Genomic DNA, 17128 nt, shown 5'->3' on the forward strand with positions numbered 1-17128 from the left:
TGATGAATCATGATGCTTCACATATACCCCTGTTGTTTGACTTTTGAGAGATAGTCATTCTCTCTTAGACACCAAGGAGAGTGTAGACTGCATGAGCTTGCACACTGTGGGGAAAAAAGCTAAGCTTGTGTCAATCTAAATTAAAAAAAAAATGTTTTTAGTATTTGAAGACATCACAAAAATAGTAGACATTTGCTCCTGCACATACTGGTTTTGGGTGGTGAAGCAGACATTTCACATTCAGCGTTCTGTGAAATGCTATTCCTCCAAGGAGGAACAGCATCAGAATGAGAAGAGGAAGGCAGGATTGATCACCTAGCCTAGTCCAGGAAATGAATTAATGACCTTGGGGAAAGTCATCCATCCCTTTGACAGGCACTGGGAGTCAACTCTCTCTATATAAAATGTGTATTTTATTCTCTATCAGGGCATATGTTTTCCATTATATCTTAATTCATTAGGATTTTAACACTGAGAATTTTTTTTTTTATTTAAGTTGGGTTTACCTTCCAATGCAACCTTAAGTGTGCTGTTTCAATTGAAGCACTTTTCATCAGTTACTGAGAGGTAGTATTCTCTGAAGAAATAAACTGACTCAGCTACATTGTTTACAATTTATTGCGTCAGAGGACTCCCGGGAACAGAGCCCATTGTCCATATGAGCCTGGGACCAGTCAATCGCTGCTGGGTCAGCAAGGGTCCCAGCTGTCCAGATTACGTAGTGTACTAAACAAGCCACTATATGGGCTGACAAGCATGTTGGTATATGAAGTCATACAGTCACTGTAATCGAAATTAGTTGAATGAAAATATGGATGCAGCATCATTTCCAGAGGCATTCAGTGTGGCCCGTGTCTCAGAGAGACGTTGTTACTCAAACCCGTTTTCCATATTATTAAACAGAGATGTGAACGCACGTCGGGCTCACGAAAGAAACTACAAATCCCAATGTAGCTGATGTGAAAAACAATTCACCCCCACGATTTGCTGCGTTCAGGATGCCTTCTCCTCGTTGGGATTTACCTAGGAGTGTGAACGTTGAAAATAAGACTTGCCGTATATTTGTGTGTCTGTTAAAAGAAATAACGATAAAGAAGACCAAGAGGTGGTGAATGTTATTGTTTTTACATTCTAAAACTGAAATAGCACAGTGCTTCGTTGAGTTATCGACATAAAAAGCGTATGGGTAAGTCTTCATCGGTAATATTGAATACATTTGCTAACCAAATTCATTCGTGTAATCATCATTTTTTCACATTTTAAGTCTTTTTATAATCTCGTGAGTTGACATGATCAAAATTTGGACAATTTCCCGGCTTTTTCCACTTTGTTGATGCCCCGAACTCTGAATTTTACTAGGTCCGACGGTCATTTAAGGCGTCACTTGCCAACCAGCAGCAGCAGCCATCCGTATCTAACAGATTTCATTCACTGAGTGGCCGCACCGTAGGGAAGAACAGGTTACCTCCCTCTGTCCTGTGTGAGTATTATACCTCCAGCCTTTCCTAGAAGTTAACTCAAATGATATTTCTCGCCGTTTTATTCCAGGCCGAGACTCAATGATGCTTAATTTCAGAAATGTCTCGCGTTGAATCAGGGTTTTATTTCTTCTCAAAGTAATGACTGAGACGTTTGTGGACAGCGTGGTCTTTTGTTCTCTTGGTATATTTCTCGTTTTGACAAAGGAAAGCTGGGTGTTATTTTGCCGTACCCGCCGCGACAATTCGACACCTATGCAGTTGTTTGTTCGTGTAGGTTATTTGATGTTTGTTGATGGAATATTTTTGCTTGTGTTTATCAATTGAGCGATATAAAGGGACCAGTTTCATCCAGTGTGGACATAATACCAGAATACCAGAAGCGAAAGAAGAGTTAGATTTTGTAGGTATATAAATGTATCCACTTTGGAAGTGGCAACCATTCTCGATATTTGCTAATGTTTTCATTTCATGTTTTTATCTTCTTTCTAGGATGCTGCAGAGGGACAAGGGAACCAAAAAAACCCTATGAAGGATGCTATCTAACAAAGAGCCATAAAATCAACATCAGCATGGGATGCTAAATTAGGGAAACATTGTAAAGACAACTCTTTTTTGTTATTATTTACATGTTTTGTTTTTTTTTAAATCTTATAGGCTATTTATTGTAAACAAATCACTGCATAGACAATATTCTAAAGTGTTTAGTTAAAGAAGGTGATGTTCTTGTGCATTCAGTCAAGATACCACTCTTCATTGTTTAGTGTCTTGCAAGGATATTTTGGCCCTCATGTTGTGCTGTGATAGAGGCTTCTTTGACAGAACAGTGCTGCTGTACATAGAAATGTGGAATAAAACATGTACATAACCAGAGGGGTTCAGTGTGCCCCAGTCCTACTGGCAGGGCAGAATCTTTGCTCCAGCATCCAGCCCTAGAGCAGCTCCACCATGTCCTCATGTGGGACTAGTTACTGAATGACTTGTCAACACAGCCAGGAGCCAACTGAAGCTGAAAGTCCAGCTGCGCCATGACTTCGTTGGACAATGATGAAACGGGGAGTGACCTGTCTGAGTCTCTGGGCATCTGTGAGCTCCAGGAGCAGTACATGGACTCAGAGAATTGCTTCAAGTCCAAAAGCTTACCCATCCTGAATGGACCCTGTCAGCTAGATTTTAAAGTTGCGGAGCCTCAACTGGTCGACACTACCCACACATGTGTGGCCATGGATGAGAGCAGGGAGGTCCAGCCAAAAACCTCAGACTTGAGCCAAGGAGAGTCCCCCTCCTTCAGGACAGACTTCTCCCCCTCTGTCTCCAGCATGGTGGGGCTCAGCAGCTCTCTGCCTGTGGAGGGCAGGAGGGCTGCTGGCTCTGGAGGCAAAAAACTTGGTTTCTCTCTCACCCGCCTTATCCAAATCCCAGCCAGGAAGCATGTGCGGATCATCCTGAGGGACTCGCGCTGCTTCCTGTTCTGCATGTGCTACCTGACCTTCATTCAGTCCCTGATGGTTTCGGGCTACCTGAGCAGTGTCATCACCACCATTGAGAAGCGTTACAGTCTCCGCAGCTCAGAGTCTGGCCTGCTGGTCAGCTGTTTTGACATCGGCAGCTTGCTGGTGGTGGTCTTCATTTCCTACTTTGGCGGCAGAGGTCAGAGGCCACGCTGGCTGGCTGTGGGTGGTGTGGTCATTGCTGTTGGAGCTGCATTGTTTTCCCTGCCCCACTTCATCTCACCACCCTATCAGATCCAGGAGATTAACTCATCAGCGGGTCACGAAGGCCTCTGTCAGAGTGGCAACAACAGTGGGCGTGAACTGCTCGATGTTGCATCGTGCCCTCGGGACCAGGAGGGCAATGAGCACAACCTGTATGTGGCTCTGTTCATCTGTGCCCAGATACTCGTGGGCATGGGGTCAACGCCAATATATACCCTGGGGCCAACCTACCTGGATGACAATGTGAAGAAAGAAAATGCATCTCTCTACCTGGGTAAGCCAACCTGAACTTACCACTACCTGAACATATATTAATGGTACGTGTAAGCACTGTAGTCAGAGAGAATAAATCGGTTCCATCCTGTAATAAATTTTATTTTCCTTGAGTAAGACTGACATTTACAAAAGTGAAGTAATTATGTAAATAGGTGGTCTTACACATGCCAGACTTGCTGAATTTATTTGAATAAATACAGACAATGGGCTGCTTTTTAGACTTGAGTAGTTTCCCTTGTCTCGCTCTGCAGTGCAAACAATGCAAGTCTGGTGTGTGACTTAAAGGATGTGGAGCTCTTGGGTTACAGAGTTAGTGGTCTTTTAATACAATCAGTGTCAGTTATCCAATTTCAAATATTATATTAGTTACAATTATCAATTAAATTATTTCATTTACATTATAAATGGAGTGGATTTTTGCATTTTGATAAATTTAGGAGACAGCTTTTAAGTTGTTTGGAACTGCAGTGTTCAACAATGCACACATAACCCCAGCCCTCTGGCATTTTGATTCTCACCAGCATGCAACCTCTGCACCACACTGAGGTAAATACAGACACTGCAGAGTCAACTTTGGGCCAGAAGCACATGAGAGAGGAGCGTGGGGCGAGAAGCAGAACTGGGTTGCTTATGATTAGTGGTACAGCATTCTCTGTGCGTGCATGCATGTGTTAGATTGTGTGCGCACGTGCAAAATACCGCTGTGTGCTCAGGCTTGTGTGTGTGTACAGACGACTGGCAGCAGTAAAGCTACAGGCTCTCATGTTTAGCCAGAAAAGACAGGGTTCTACTGTGTTTGAGTGTTAGCAGATTGTTTTCTGTACTCCTGTATTGCTGCATTCCTCCTTAAATCATTTGGTCCTTTCCTCAACATTTCAGGTGTCTTGTAATTTATGTGGCATGCAGGACTTTGCGGGCCTTGATTGTTTTGCTCTGAATGATTACTCTGATGACATACTCTGCATAGCTCATAGAGTCGACCATGATTATACAAGTAGTTCTTAGGTCTGTCTGCACACTTAAGTTGGGTTATTGGGACATGGGGCACCCCTCAATCTGGTGCAGCGTCTCTCACAGATGGTCACTGTCCCACTGACCTTTTGTGTAGGGTTATGCCAAATGATTATTTTCATTAAGCTCTGTCTATAAATTTTTTTTTTTTATTTTTTTTTTGATAAATCCAATTAATCTAGAAAACATAAAAAATAGTGAGAGAAAAACAGTTCAGAGATTAGGTTTAATATTCAATTTGCTTCTTTTTTCTCACCAATAGTACAAGGTATTCAATGTACAGTGACATAATCCTCTCACTTCAGATGCCAGAACCACTGAATGTTTGTATTTTTGATCGATAAATGACCTAAATTGTATTGTGGTCAATTAATTTTCTTTTCAAGTGACTAACTATTTCAGTATGTGCGTCATTTACACGTGTGTACATCTGCCCGTACATCTGGATGTCTGTCTGCCAGCCTTTTTTTTTCCGTGTACATCTGTGTGAGGAGGAATGCTTGCACTCTGTTGAATGAAAAAACACACTGAGATGATTGCACAGTATTAGCCACAGTGTACAGCAGCCCTTCATCAAAACATTGCACAGCCTGTGGAGCATATTCCCTGTCGAGTGCTCTCCCTGCCTGCTCTGCTGCCCTCGAGTCCCAGTATTGATCAGATCCCTGCGTCACAGGGAGCCAATGCAGCATGGCTATTGAACCAGTCAGAAAAACATGGAGAAAACCACCTCAAACAGCAAATTGCTCTGCAATCACCTTGGCAAGGTACTCCAGAGCAAGTGCAGCAGGGTTTGTAAGACTCACTGAGTTGTCCCCTCCTACATATTTCCATCAAAGGCAGATCTTGCACTAGTTACCTTGCTGGCTATTTTCAGGGCACTCATGGAGGGATAATCTGTTTCGTTCCAGCATGGTTTGGGAAAACAGAGACATGTTCTGACATGTCAGAGTGAGCAGATAAGTGTGGAAAAAATTTCTTGATTTCTGTTTCAGATGTCTCACTCAAAATATTCATGGTAACTAAGCTGAGTTGTAGTTTTTGGTTCATGGATGAACAGCAGGTGGAGGAGCCCAGGCGGTGCTTGCTTGTCATTTATCATTTTGCTTTCACGTTAGTTTGAATTGAACCCACAGGCTATAATAATTAAAATGACATTGGAATTCTTTAGCTCACTTGTTCAAATCTCAAAAATATTTTTGTTCTTTGACGAGTTTAAAAAATACACAAAAAAAACAGGAAGAATGAAAGCTAGCACTGCTAAACCAGTTCACCCAGAAAACCTCAACCCCATTTCCATGTTTTCAAAACCTACCCATATCTCGAGGAGGCTCCCCCTGAACTTTTATAGTGTTGCCCCCCCCCCCAATAAAACTCATTAATGTAAACCCCATCTCAGTTTGCACTGGCTCAGAGGGGAGGAGTTGCTCGCTTTTGTAGGACAATGTGGTTTACACTGAGGGGTACTTCTGGTGACCTTGGAGAGAAAGTAAGTGTGTGTGTGTGTGTGTGTGTGTGTGTGTGTGTGTGTGCGTGTGCGTGCGTGCGTGAGTGGATTTTGTCTGGATGCAATCCTTGTGTATGCATGCATACACAGTAGGGCATTCCCTCTAACCCGTCACCCAGTTTCCCAGCTCTGGCCCCATGTCTATATGGTATTGTAATGAGCACGGCATCTGAACTTTACCTCTTGTATTCTAGTTTGTGAGCTAATTATGAAATTGCCGCACAGTTCACTTGGATTTGTGGATCTCTTTTTAGGATTTCTAATATTTATACTGGCGCTCTACATAAGAACTGACTTGGCTCAAACCTCGAAGTAGGCATGTTGGGCACATTTCCACCTCCTTCCTCAGTCTTTTCTCTCTTTCTGCTCTGACAGATTTACAACATACCATTCTTGGTGTTACTATGGTGAACATTTGCCTGTGCCGTTCTCTGAGAAGCGACTTGATCTTTTGTCAAGTTGGCTCGTTGAGAGATGAGATTTCAGTTCTTCAGTTGGCTAACAATTCATAGTAAAAAAAAAAACTGAAAACAAATTTATTTGAAACACTGCCCACCTTATGTTCTTGTTTTGTTGTCTCAGTTTTTCATGAATGTCTATAATCTCTAACAATCTGTCACCATCCACATCTGATTTAGCAACACAATGACCCACAGATCTGAATGATCAGTAATCTAGATTCTCCTCATTGATTTGTTGATCCATTCCAAACTTTGGACAGTGGCTGTGACATCTGGTTACAAGGGGGGCAGGGTTTTTATTATTTATTTTTTATTTTTTCCCCCCACCGTGATCGCCTCTGTGATTTACAAGCTAATGATGCTGAGAAGCTATTATTGATGTGGTATGAATGGAACGTTCAGGTCTGATTAGATTGCTGTCTGCATGTCCACATTACCTGTCAGAGGAGGTGTATAAACTCAGCTTGCAGTAAAAATACACCTGAAATTTCCACTGTTATTATTACCCTTTGTTTATGCACTGTTGTTCTTTCTTGACCCTTTTTTTGTGTGTAGACTTTGCAGCCTTTTTGCATGCAAAGAAAAGGTTAATTGATTCCTCCTGACCAAAACAGTCTTGCTGCCTCTGCATTAACTAGTTTCCAGTGCAGATTACTCTGAAACTAACATTTCAGCATGCATTATTGGTGCTTGTGCATCATTAATGTTTTATTAGATATGCAGAAAAACACCAAGGTCTTCTGACGTAGCCCCTGCTTGACACACTGGGACTGTAGGACTGTGTATTTACTAAGCAGGGAAAAAAGAGGTGGTGCCTAGTTTAGGAAGATCGGAGCTTTAACACCCGCAGGACACACACAGACACACACTCTCATGCTCGCATAAGTACAAGGGGTGTGTTCTCTGCTCTCTCCTCTGACAAATTTAGAAAGAACAGTTGCTCTCCGTCTCTCTTTTAAAGTTTTTATGTGTAATGTGTATTCCCTGCCGATTTACAGAGAAAAAATAGGAATGAATGGTTAGTTTACAGTCAAACCTCACTGTTTCTATTTTTTTGATATTCAGGATTATCGGTTGAGGCCCTGGCATAACCCTTTCTGTGCTCACTCAGTGAGTTTCATTAAATGGTGTGTCCTGTTCTGCTCAGCAGCACTCAAAGCAACTGTAGATTGTGCACACAAAGAAGCAAACACAGTCCTCAGAGATCCTGCCTTCCCCCCACGTCTCTCTCTGCCCCTCCAGGCTGACAGATCACATTTCAGGGATCGATTAGGGTACAGGTTCGGCCCCGTCAGAGGCTGGCACTCAGAAGGTTGGTACCGTTTCATCACTGTCCACTGTCCACTGTCCACTGTCTCACATAGGTTTTAAATATCAGTGCTCCCTCTCCTTTTACACGGTCCTGTTGGCCACACAGGCCCTCAGGGTTACTCAGCAGCAGGCAACCTTTTTTAACTGCAGACTGCATTCCTCCTTAAATCAGCTCTGACTACTACTACTACTACTACTACTATGATTTCCCTGTGAACCGCTGACCCCACTGTGGTGGATCCTGTGCCACTGATGAATCTGTCTTTGCTTAAAAACCTTTTTTACTGTTGTTGTTCTCTCCACCAACCTGCATTCCTTACAGACAATCTTCTCTTAAATCTGTCTGCAGGAGGATCGGGAGAGATGGAATAAGGCAGAGAAAGTTCAGATAAGTGTGGGAGTCAGTTTTTTTCCAGAGGCAGGGGCCCTAACCACAACAACTGTAGTGTAGTCATTGCTAAACCTCATTGGCTGATGAACAGTGGCTGTTTTTTCAGTGTTACGGCCAGGTTGTTTTGACATTGTGGGAAGGTTCCCGGGGAAATGCCACAAGAGTTTTTTGTGATAGCAGGAATGCTGGGACACCTTTTGTTTTCAGCCCTGCGGTTTTTAAAAAAAAAAAAAAAAAAAAAAAAAAAAAGTGGATATTTCTTCTTTGTTCTTATTGGCTCTTTGGTCCATGTTGTTCTACCAAATTCTCCTTGATCCCTGGCAATTTTTGGCTCACGTTAAAATTAAATTATGTCCCAAAATGGCTTTGAAGTGGTTTAATTGTCACATCATACAAATGCTGCAAGGTATTGCGATTTCTCACACTTGGGACATTTACACATTAGACATCAGCTTGGAAAACAAAGTATAATTTACATTTTCAGAGTGATTAATTTTACAGCTGGATGAATTTTGTGTCCAGATTTTACATACAGTAGTAATTGCAAAGAGCTCAGGACCGCAGACACTTCCAGCCCTAGCCATGAAGTCACGATTCCTAATTATTGAATGTCTTGGGGGGGATTATGTGATCACCTAAACAGTATTTGTCAGTTTGGAAAAATGACAGTGCCTCATTCACAAATGAATCAAATTCACATCTAATCTCTAATTGGGATATCTGAACTTGCAAGTAGCATCCAATTTTTTGTTCACTTTCTTTTATGTCTAAATGGATAGCTTTAATAATACTACTAATATCTCCCCATGAGCTGCCACATCTAATTCTTCTTTAACAGTGTTTTAAAGCTCATAGTAATTTTAAAAAAAAGAAGAAGAAAAAACAAGAGGCCACTTCACTTGAGTTGTCCTTTGCCTTTTCATCTCTGCTGGCTGAAGACACTCAAAAACCTGCAGCCACTCTGTTTGCTTTTCTCTGATTAATCTAATCAGCATCGTGAATAGAAACATGCCATTCCTTTGCCTGGTGTGTCCAGTCAGGAAATGAGTTGTTGTCAGTAATTACCAGATGGTTATCTGTTGCCAGGGGTGCAGTGTGTCCTGTGATGTCTATCAGGGTTGAGGGTACTGGTGCTATCAGGTACTGTATTCCCAAAAAGAGAACTCTGACTTAGACGCTTTGGACTTCAACATATCTGACCTGCGTCAACTCTCAGTGGATCAAATAACTACATATACTGAACAGAGTCAAGCTGAATTACATTCCCTTCTCTCCCTCTGGGGTATCTTCTCTCCTCTGCTATCTACTGCCCCTCCATGTTGATTCAGCCTTTAGGAGTGTTGTTTTGCTTCAAAGATGAAAAAAAATTCCTTCATTCTAGTGTTATGCCCGCGGAACAGTTGAATGGCTATTGTTCTTCTTGACCCCTGTGCTGCAAAGATGGAGAATAGGAGCGGGAGGGCTGCTGGAGGGAGAAGTGTTAATGGTATTTACATAAGTGTACAAACGTGGAGTACAAAAGAGCTGTGGTATTTGGAATAAAATGTGAGGATAGTGTCAACAGATCTCTTCTCCATATGTACATCCAACAGATTTGCTCACTAGAGCAACATTGGTGAGAAAATTAGAAAATTTTATAATATCTGCTTCATTCATTAAAATTATAACCTCCTTTACATTGACTTTTTTCTTAAATTGATATTTGTCCCCCTCTCACATTCAGCTGTTGTTCTACTGTGCTGGCTGAACATAGCAGACCCATCTGTTTTGACCCTCCTGGAGGGACAGGAGCCTACTCTGAGGGAGATGGATGGCACTAAACGTTTCCCGACCTCACCCTGTGGGATCCCTGCTGCATGCACAAACACAGACACGCACGCTCACATAATGCAGACGCACTGAAAAATAATACACAAAGACCAAAAATGCTGCCTGACAGGCGTACAGACCAGGGCAAATTTCACTGTGCACATTCATCTGTCTGTCAAAGAGGTTCTGCCAGGCTCTGTTATGCCACTAAATGTAGTGTTAAGCTGGTTGCGCATTATATAACACAGGCTAATAGGCTAACATGTAACAGTGATATACTCTAGCTCACTGGAGAGAGAGTGTTTTGACAAGAGTCATCCGCAGATGTTAGCGAGTTTTTGCTCATCGTGCAAAGTCTAATAGTTATTAAAAGTGCACAGTAGTATTCCTTTGATTACCTGATACAGGGACTTTATGACAATTTTTTTTCAAAGCCTGCTGGTATATTGCTTATTTTTTCAGGCTTTTGTTCTTGTGCGTTTTACATTTTGGGGGCCAAGTTCATGTTAGATGATCCAGGGTGTGAATGGGGAGAGAGCAGCTGTTGAGAGCTGGAAGGGTGCTTGCATAAGGTGTGTGTGTTTGCGCGTGTGCACTGTGGGAGTTGGGGGTGGGTGAGGTTTTGGGGTTGTTGGAGTGAGCGTTAGTGTTTGCAGTAAGTGGAGTTTTGTGGTTAAAAAACGTACACTTGGTTTTCCTGCAAGTGTATATAGTGCTATTTGAACATCTGTTTGTGTGTGTAGAGACTGCTGTGTAGAAGTCTTACACATCGATGTCGAGACCAGCGTCATACACTCCTGTTACAGGGTGTAGGATGCACCACTGCTGCAGAACAGTGTGTTGAGTCCTTTTCTTACCTGCATTAACACCAAACGGTGTAAATGACAGCAGGGCTGTGCTATGCAGTCACTCCATCTGCTGCATGTTCTGCCGTAGTAATTATATTCACATGAACAGTAATCAAGTATTCCAGATTCATGGTTAAGATAACATACGCTCAGCTATATAATATACCCTTCAAAACAAGATACCAGTATATCCAATTTTCTTATTGTTGCCACGGAAATGGAGCCTACGCAGTACACTCATTTGCAAAATACACATACTTGCATAAAGAACAGCGGTAAATATAATTAAGGATGTTATGGTTTCTTGAAGGCAAGACAAGAGCTAATGTAGACTATTACAAATGGTGGTTTGTGTATGAAGAAGACCTTTTCCCTGTTTTTGAGTTTGCTATGTAGATTTGGAATCCGCATTCGTTCTTGTTTATTTTACTCTTGCTTTAGCACCATGAACCAGATTGCTTTGCCATGTGTGTCAGTTAGAGAGGCTGAAAAGCTGCAGGTGCAAGCCTCTTGCAAACTAAAACCTAAGCCGCGTGCTCACTGCTCTAATGGATTCACACACACAGCCCCCAAGTATAATATGGTTATACCCCGGCCCCAGATACCTCATTCATGGCCACTCATCAGCTGACAGAATATCTGCCAGCCTCTCAAATGCTCCAACCATATCTATGCATTGACAAACACAAAGAGTGGTAACAGGCGTGGTGTGTTTGAAACTACATTTGGGAGCACACCAAGTGTATGTGATTTGGAAGGATTTCGAGGATCAGATTGGCTGATTCGTGTACATTTTCAATCGGAAGTTGAGAATGAAGCAATTATAGGCATAAGAACTGCATATATTTTTGTCAACTGGTGCCCTGTCTTCCTTCCTACAATGATTCATACTGTTTGACAAAGATGTAAAAGCCACAACATGATACATTTTTGTGAATCTTAACTGTACCTTTAATCTCACAAATCTGATGACAAATCCTAAACTAGAATAGCAATTTGATGACTTAACAGCTTGGCTAGAAAGTCGGGAAAAATGTCAAGCTCAACAGTGGACTGTCTGTCACTTCTTGTTGCCCTGCATAACCAACTTGTTCTGTAGATTTTCAGGGTACATACTGACCTGTACGCTACTCTATTTTATATCTACAAGAGGGGCTTTCGTTGCCAGAAAAAAAAAAAAATGAAATTTCCCTCTTCAATCATGCATCACAAGCAGTTAGTTTAGTACAAGCTAACAATTGTGTATTTGTTCAATTTATGTAAAAGGAATAGGAGTAAAATAACCAAAGAAATTGTAATAAAGAGGAAAATCCACTAAAGATGATGGACTAGAAAATTTAGTGGAGAGCAAAAGGATTTACTAAATGTGGCAGTGTGTGAAAGACTTCTGAGAGATATTAGAAATTGATATGAAAGGGAAGAAGACAGTGAAATCGATTTCCAACTGTCTAATAAATAACGTTATATAGCAATGGCATAGATGGGGAGAACGTTTCTCCTCTTCTATAGAAAAAACTCCTGACTAACAACAAAATAGGACTGCTACATGCACAGCATGCACAAAAATACCTTTCCGGAGGAGGGTAAAAACAAAATTAAATATGACAACAAAATCAAAATTTAATCATTGCTCACTCATATCAACAATCTTCAGTAGTTCATGTTTATTAAAAAACAAGAGCATCTGCGTACAGTGCTGTTTGCCACAGGGTATATCAGGTATGCCTCATATTAGACTTTCACTGAAAACAATAAATAGCTTTGGTAGAGCTTACTACAACGTTGGTCAGTGACAAATGCATTTAGTCTCTATTATTGTTGTATTATATGGTGGTGGGCAAAAAAACTGCAACTTTTATTCCAATGCCAATCTCAACAACATTGACAAAATATAAGTCAGAAGACATCACAAACAAATCCTAGACTTGCAAGCAAGTAGAACAGGGCCCAAGCACCTTGGTGTGACAAAATAAATTGGAGTCAGAATGCAAAAACTTCAGGAGAATGCACTCAGTAGACTGCAGAACTCCGCCAAGACCAATGCCAAACAACATACTCCAGACTTCAGAGGAAAATATTAAAATTAATAGTAAATGATCCAGATCTGCCCCAAAATTTAATGGGTTCTTCCCTGGCCCATGCCCCATCCCTCCACCAGGTTCGGTGCAAATCGGTTCATTATGTTTTGTGTAATCCTGCTAACAAACAAACAAACAGACACAGGTAATCACATAATCACATGGTGGAGGTAAAAATCTGTACACATAAGTCACCAAAAAAGAACATTGTTTAAGTCAATGTAAATCACAATAGTTTCTGGATTTAATAGATTTTGCAACTTTGCTGTTTAGATTTCTTTGCATACAGCTGTATAATCCCCAAGCCTCTGTCCCCCTTAATTGGATTCTGATAGACCTCAGCAGCAGCAGATTTGTGGTCTTCTGCTGTCAGTGCAGGTCCATAAGCCTTAGGCCAGCAGTGGAATCAGCAGAAAAGGGTCATTTAGTGTCAGAGTGAGGAACCGTGACCCCTCTGACACACACAGAAGTTATACTGCGAAACATCTGGCTGGTTCATGTCCTACAGAAAAGCCTTGTATGCTAGCAACTAAAGTGGTTATCGATGAAAGTCAGTGTTCAGCTTTTTCTTTGTGGACTGGTTGAGTTATGTCTGCTAAGAACAGTAAATGATATCCTTCATGCATATCTTCATGCTGTGTTGCTTTTTCTATGCTTCATATCAGTGAATGGTTAAAAGCATACGTGGCTCACCTCACTGGCTGGCTGACTACTGTACCATAGCTTCTGTCCTGCAGCTGAGGAGCAGCTAAAAAAAGAGAAAACCCCTCCCATTCTCTTTTCGCTCATTTTCTAAATATTTGATTTAGCAAAGTGAGCTTGGGGAACCCCTGCATGGAAAGCAGAGCAGCTTGCATGAAAAATTGATTACAGTATGCTGTTTGGGTTTTTCCTACACTGTGAGTGACAGAATTCCTATCACTCCAGTGGAGCATATCAAATACATTTACGATATGCATCTTCACTTGCTCTTATTGTGTCTCTCACCTCGGCCCCATTAATCATGCACCACATCACCACAAGACCTGCATCTGGATGAGACAAAAGGTCACTGGGTCATAGTTTGCTGCGCAGAAGAAGAACATAGGAGGGATGAGGGATGGGAAACACAGACCTCAGATGCTGATTGAGTCCTTTGTGCGCCTTGTGACTAGTCATGTCTTTGCCTCCGGACATTACTGTTCTAAGCCCCATAAGCAAAGTCTTGCAAAATCTGATGGGTGACCTGAAGGCATTGATGTTTCCAATCATTTAGTTCTTGGAAGTCAAGTGTGCTTGATAAAGTCTAGGCTCTTGGATGTACCAGTCTGTACTGACTGCACAGCAGGATAAAAGTTCTTTACTGTACTTAATTCATTAAAATATTCACCACATCTTGCATCTTACTGTATTGGTTATGCACTGCAAGGCCTGAAGTTCATACTTATTGTAGCCTTTTACCATCCACTCTTCTGCCTGTCAGATGCACATAACATATGTATATGTAGCAATATATATGTATTGATAGATTAGATTCTCATCTTTTTGGCCACTGTGGTCATTAAAAAAAAGAATGTCCTGTCATCAAAAAAATCTAACAATGCACAGTATATAATTAAAACCTTAAATGTTATGTGTCCCTACCTTTTAAAGCAGTTTGCTGTCTGCCAACAGTGAAATGAATGCCTCAAGATTTTATGTCCAAGTCATTGCAAAGGTTTAATGTTCAAATATAATCAATTTTTATGTCCTGCCACCATAGTAAATAGTAGGCAGGATATTATGTCGTTATAGTGAACTCTGTGACTCTGTAGACACATTCTTGAACATGATAACTCAAGAACGATACATATTAGAAACCTCACATTTACAACACAGGTACCTCATATGGAGTATATGATCTGATTAGATTGGGGTGTGCCTTGCTGCATAAATTTGTATATTAATTAGATAAAATAGGTTTTTTAAATTTTTTTATAAATTTCTGTTTGCATTCTTGATGACAAAGTACAAGTACTGTGAGCATGCGTGTTGTTTTGTCATGGAGATCATGGTGGGACATAAGGCAGTCTAAATGCCTCTTGTTTTAGTGAATCACCCTTAAAAGGAAGGTAGGTGTTAAAGGGTTAACTACTATTACCCAAATATATATTAATATTGAGTCCTAAAATGGGATTAAAGTGATCCTTTGTAACTTTTTAATGAAGAGCTCACATATTTGCCCTTAATCAAATAAAGAGTTGAATTTATATGCAATAAAAGGCACTATTGCTCAGTTCGATACAGTCTGAGTCTTTACTGCTACAGCCGTTCTCAGTCTGGTGTGACCACTAGCTAATGGTGGCTAATGTTAGCAAACTTTTGGGAGATATTGCGGTTCACTGATTTAAGCATAATCATATAATTGTTACTTATGGTCTTGCTGTAAAGCATTGCAGTAATTCAGTGAGTTAAAATAATTCACGTAATAATTTTAACAAAATAGTCCACATCTTATTCAGGAGTTATTCCCAATCAGGAGTCAATGTAAACATTTTGTCCCTACTTCAAGCAAATTGCAGTTTGAGGAAAAACAAGTATTTTCCAAAATAGAAAGTGAAAAGATTTTTTTTTTTTTTTAAGTAAAGTTCACACAATTTGCTGTACATGCGGTGTCGTGTTTACAAACCTGCTGAGGCTGTGTTCTGTTTGGGTGCCTGAACAGAAGGTAAGCACCCAACCAACTATGGTGACACTACAAAACTTAGTCTGTACATTCTCACAGAAAAATATCTGCTGTTTCAATACATGGCACAAAATGACTTCTTAATCTGTTTCTACCATATTGGAGCTGTTTAACAGTATCTGACTTCCATCAGTGTGTGTTTAGTCTGTTTATTTTTGTAGAGTATGTGCTGGTGTGGTTGTTTTTCAGAATGTGGATTATCATTAATATTCCACATTACCAATCTCCCCAATCACCCCCAAACAGGCCACTATACTGTGTGTGTATATATGTGCGTCTCCATTTATGTCTGAATTTCTGACTTAATACCGAACCAAACTAGTGGTTTATGTCCATTTAGTCTTTCTTTCTTTCTTAATGGAAACTGGAAAACAGTTCTTTTGGCTAGACAGCAACAGCAGGGCTAGCTCTATAAACGCAAATGTCTGTGACGGACGGACGGACTCACTGAGTGATGAAGTTACGCCATTGGTTAGCTGAACGGCACATGACTGAGTTGATGTTACACCATTGGTCACCCACCAATATTGTAACCGAGCATGAGGTTGGACTTTCCCTAAGCAGGCACACCACTCTATTTGTTTCATTCAAGTGACGGCACGGCAGATGACAGAGACATGAATGACGTTGAAACCTTCTCTCTGAGTGATCATTTCACAGGTAAATATAGCCGAAATCAAAGAACAGTCGTCGTCTTTAACTTAGGTGTATGGTGGTTTTATCAGAGGTTTTATGAGGTCACGGTTATAAAATCAGGATTTTAGCACTGCAGAGCCGCAGCTTGGAAATGGCTTGGTAGTGACTGCTGTTTAAGATTGAATCTTAATGAGCCGTGTTTCAGTCACTATTTCATACTTGTTCCATTGTCTGACAACAGAAACACAAAAAAGTTGTAAATGAAGAACAGCTTTATTTAGAATTCAACTGTATTAAATTTACTTTGAAACAAATAGATAAAGGGCAGTCCAATTGTATACAAGTTTTGAACCTAGTCTTGCTTCGATCACACTGCATTCGTTCATTTCCACCACCTCTATGACCTACCCCTACTTTCCCAGGCCTTTTTTTCTTTTCATGTCCTCCCTCATCCTCTCTCTTGATTTCATTCCATCTAATTCCCTCCCTGACCATTCTTATTCTGTAAGAAGGACATATACATATAGAAATTTTTTGCATTATTCACCTAATGCTGAATGCAGTAACATGCATAATCATGCAAAGACAACTCCTCTCCTAAGGCGTTAATGAGGATTTGCCCTTCCTTATGCAATAGGAATTACTTGCTGTAACACTATATCAGTTTTGGGTCTCAAAACATGATACATCATGTGAAACTGATCATCAACATACAGCAAATGGATTGAGAGAAAACAGGCCTTTTGATTTGCAATGTTTCAGTCATGTTTTGTATATGTGTCATCTAGATCAGGGTTGCCCACACTTTTTTGGCTTGCGATTTACTTTTAAAATGACGAGCTCAACAAAATCTACCCAAAAAAAAAAAAAAAAATCCCATTGCTGAAAATACATAAAAATGTA

The 17128-nt window shown here is 40.8% G+C and overlaps 1 protein-coding gene across 3 annotated transcripts in view; it reads left to right on the top strand.

The window, feature by feature from the left end:
* Positions 1-1407: 1407 nt before the first annotated feature.
* The window catches only part of LOC120789639 (solute carrier organic anion transporter family member 5A1), a 39234-nt gene continuing 23513 nt past the window's right edge, over positions 1408-17128 (top strand). The window contains exons 1-4 of one of the 3 annotated variants that reach the window (XM_040126474.1): positions 1435-1480; positions 1807-1881; positions 1971-2076; positions 2471-3467. In XM_040126474.1, the coding sequence (XP_039982408.1) occupies positions 2507-3467 (961 nt within the window). In that variant the 5' untranslated portion in view covers positions 1435-1480; positions 1807-1881; positions 1971-2076; positions 2471-2506. Of the gene's footprint in view, positions 1481-1534; positions 1752-1806; positions 1882-1970; positions 2077-2470; positions 3468-17128 lie in introns of those variants that run through there. The other 2 variants (XM_040126473.1, XM_040126475.1) reach the window with 2 other exon arrangements.

This window comes from Xiphias gladius, chromosome 5, assembly GCF_016859285.1.
Source record: "Xiphias gladius isolate SHS-SW01 ecotype Sanya breed wild chromosome 5, ASM1685928v1, whole genome shotgun sequence".
In the NCBI taxonomy this organism is placed as follows: domain Eukaryota; kingdom Metazoa; phylum Chordata; class Actinopteri; order Istiophoriformes; family Xiphiidae; genus Xiphias; species Xiphias gladius.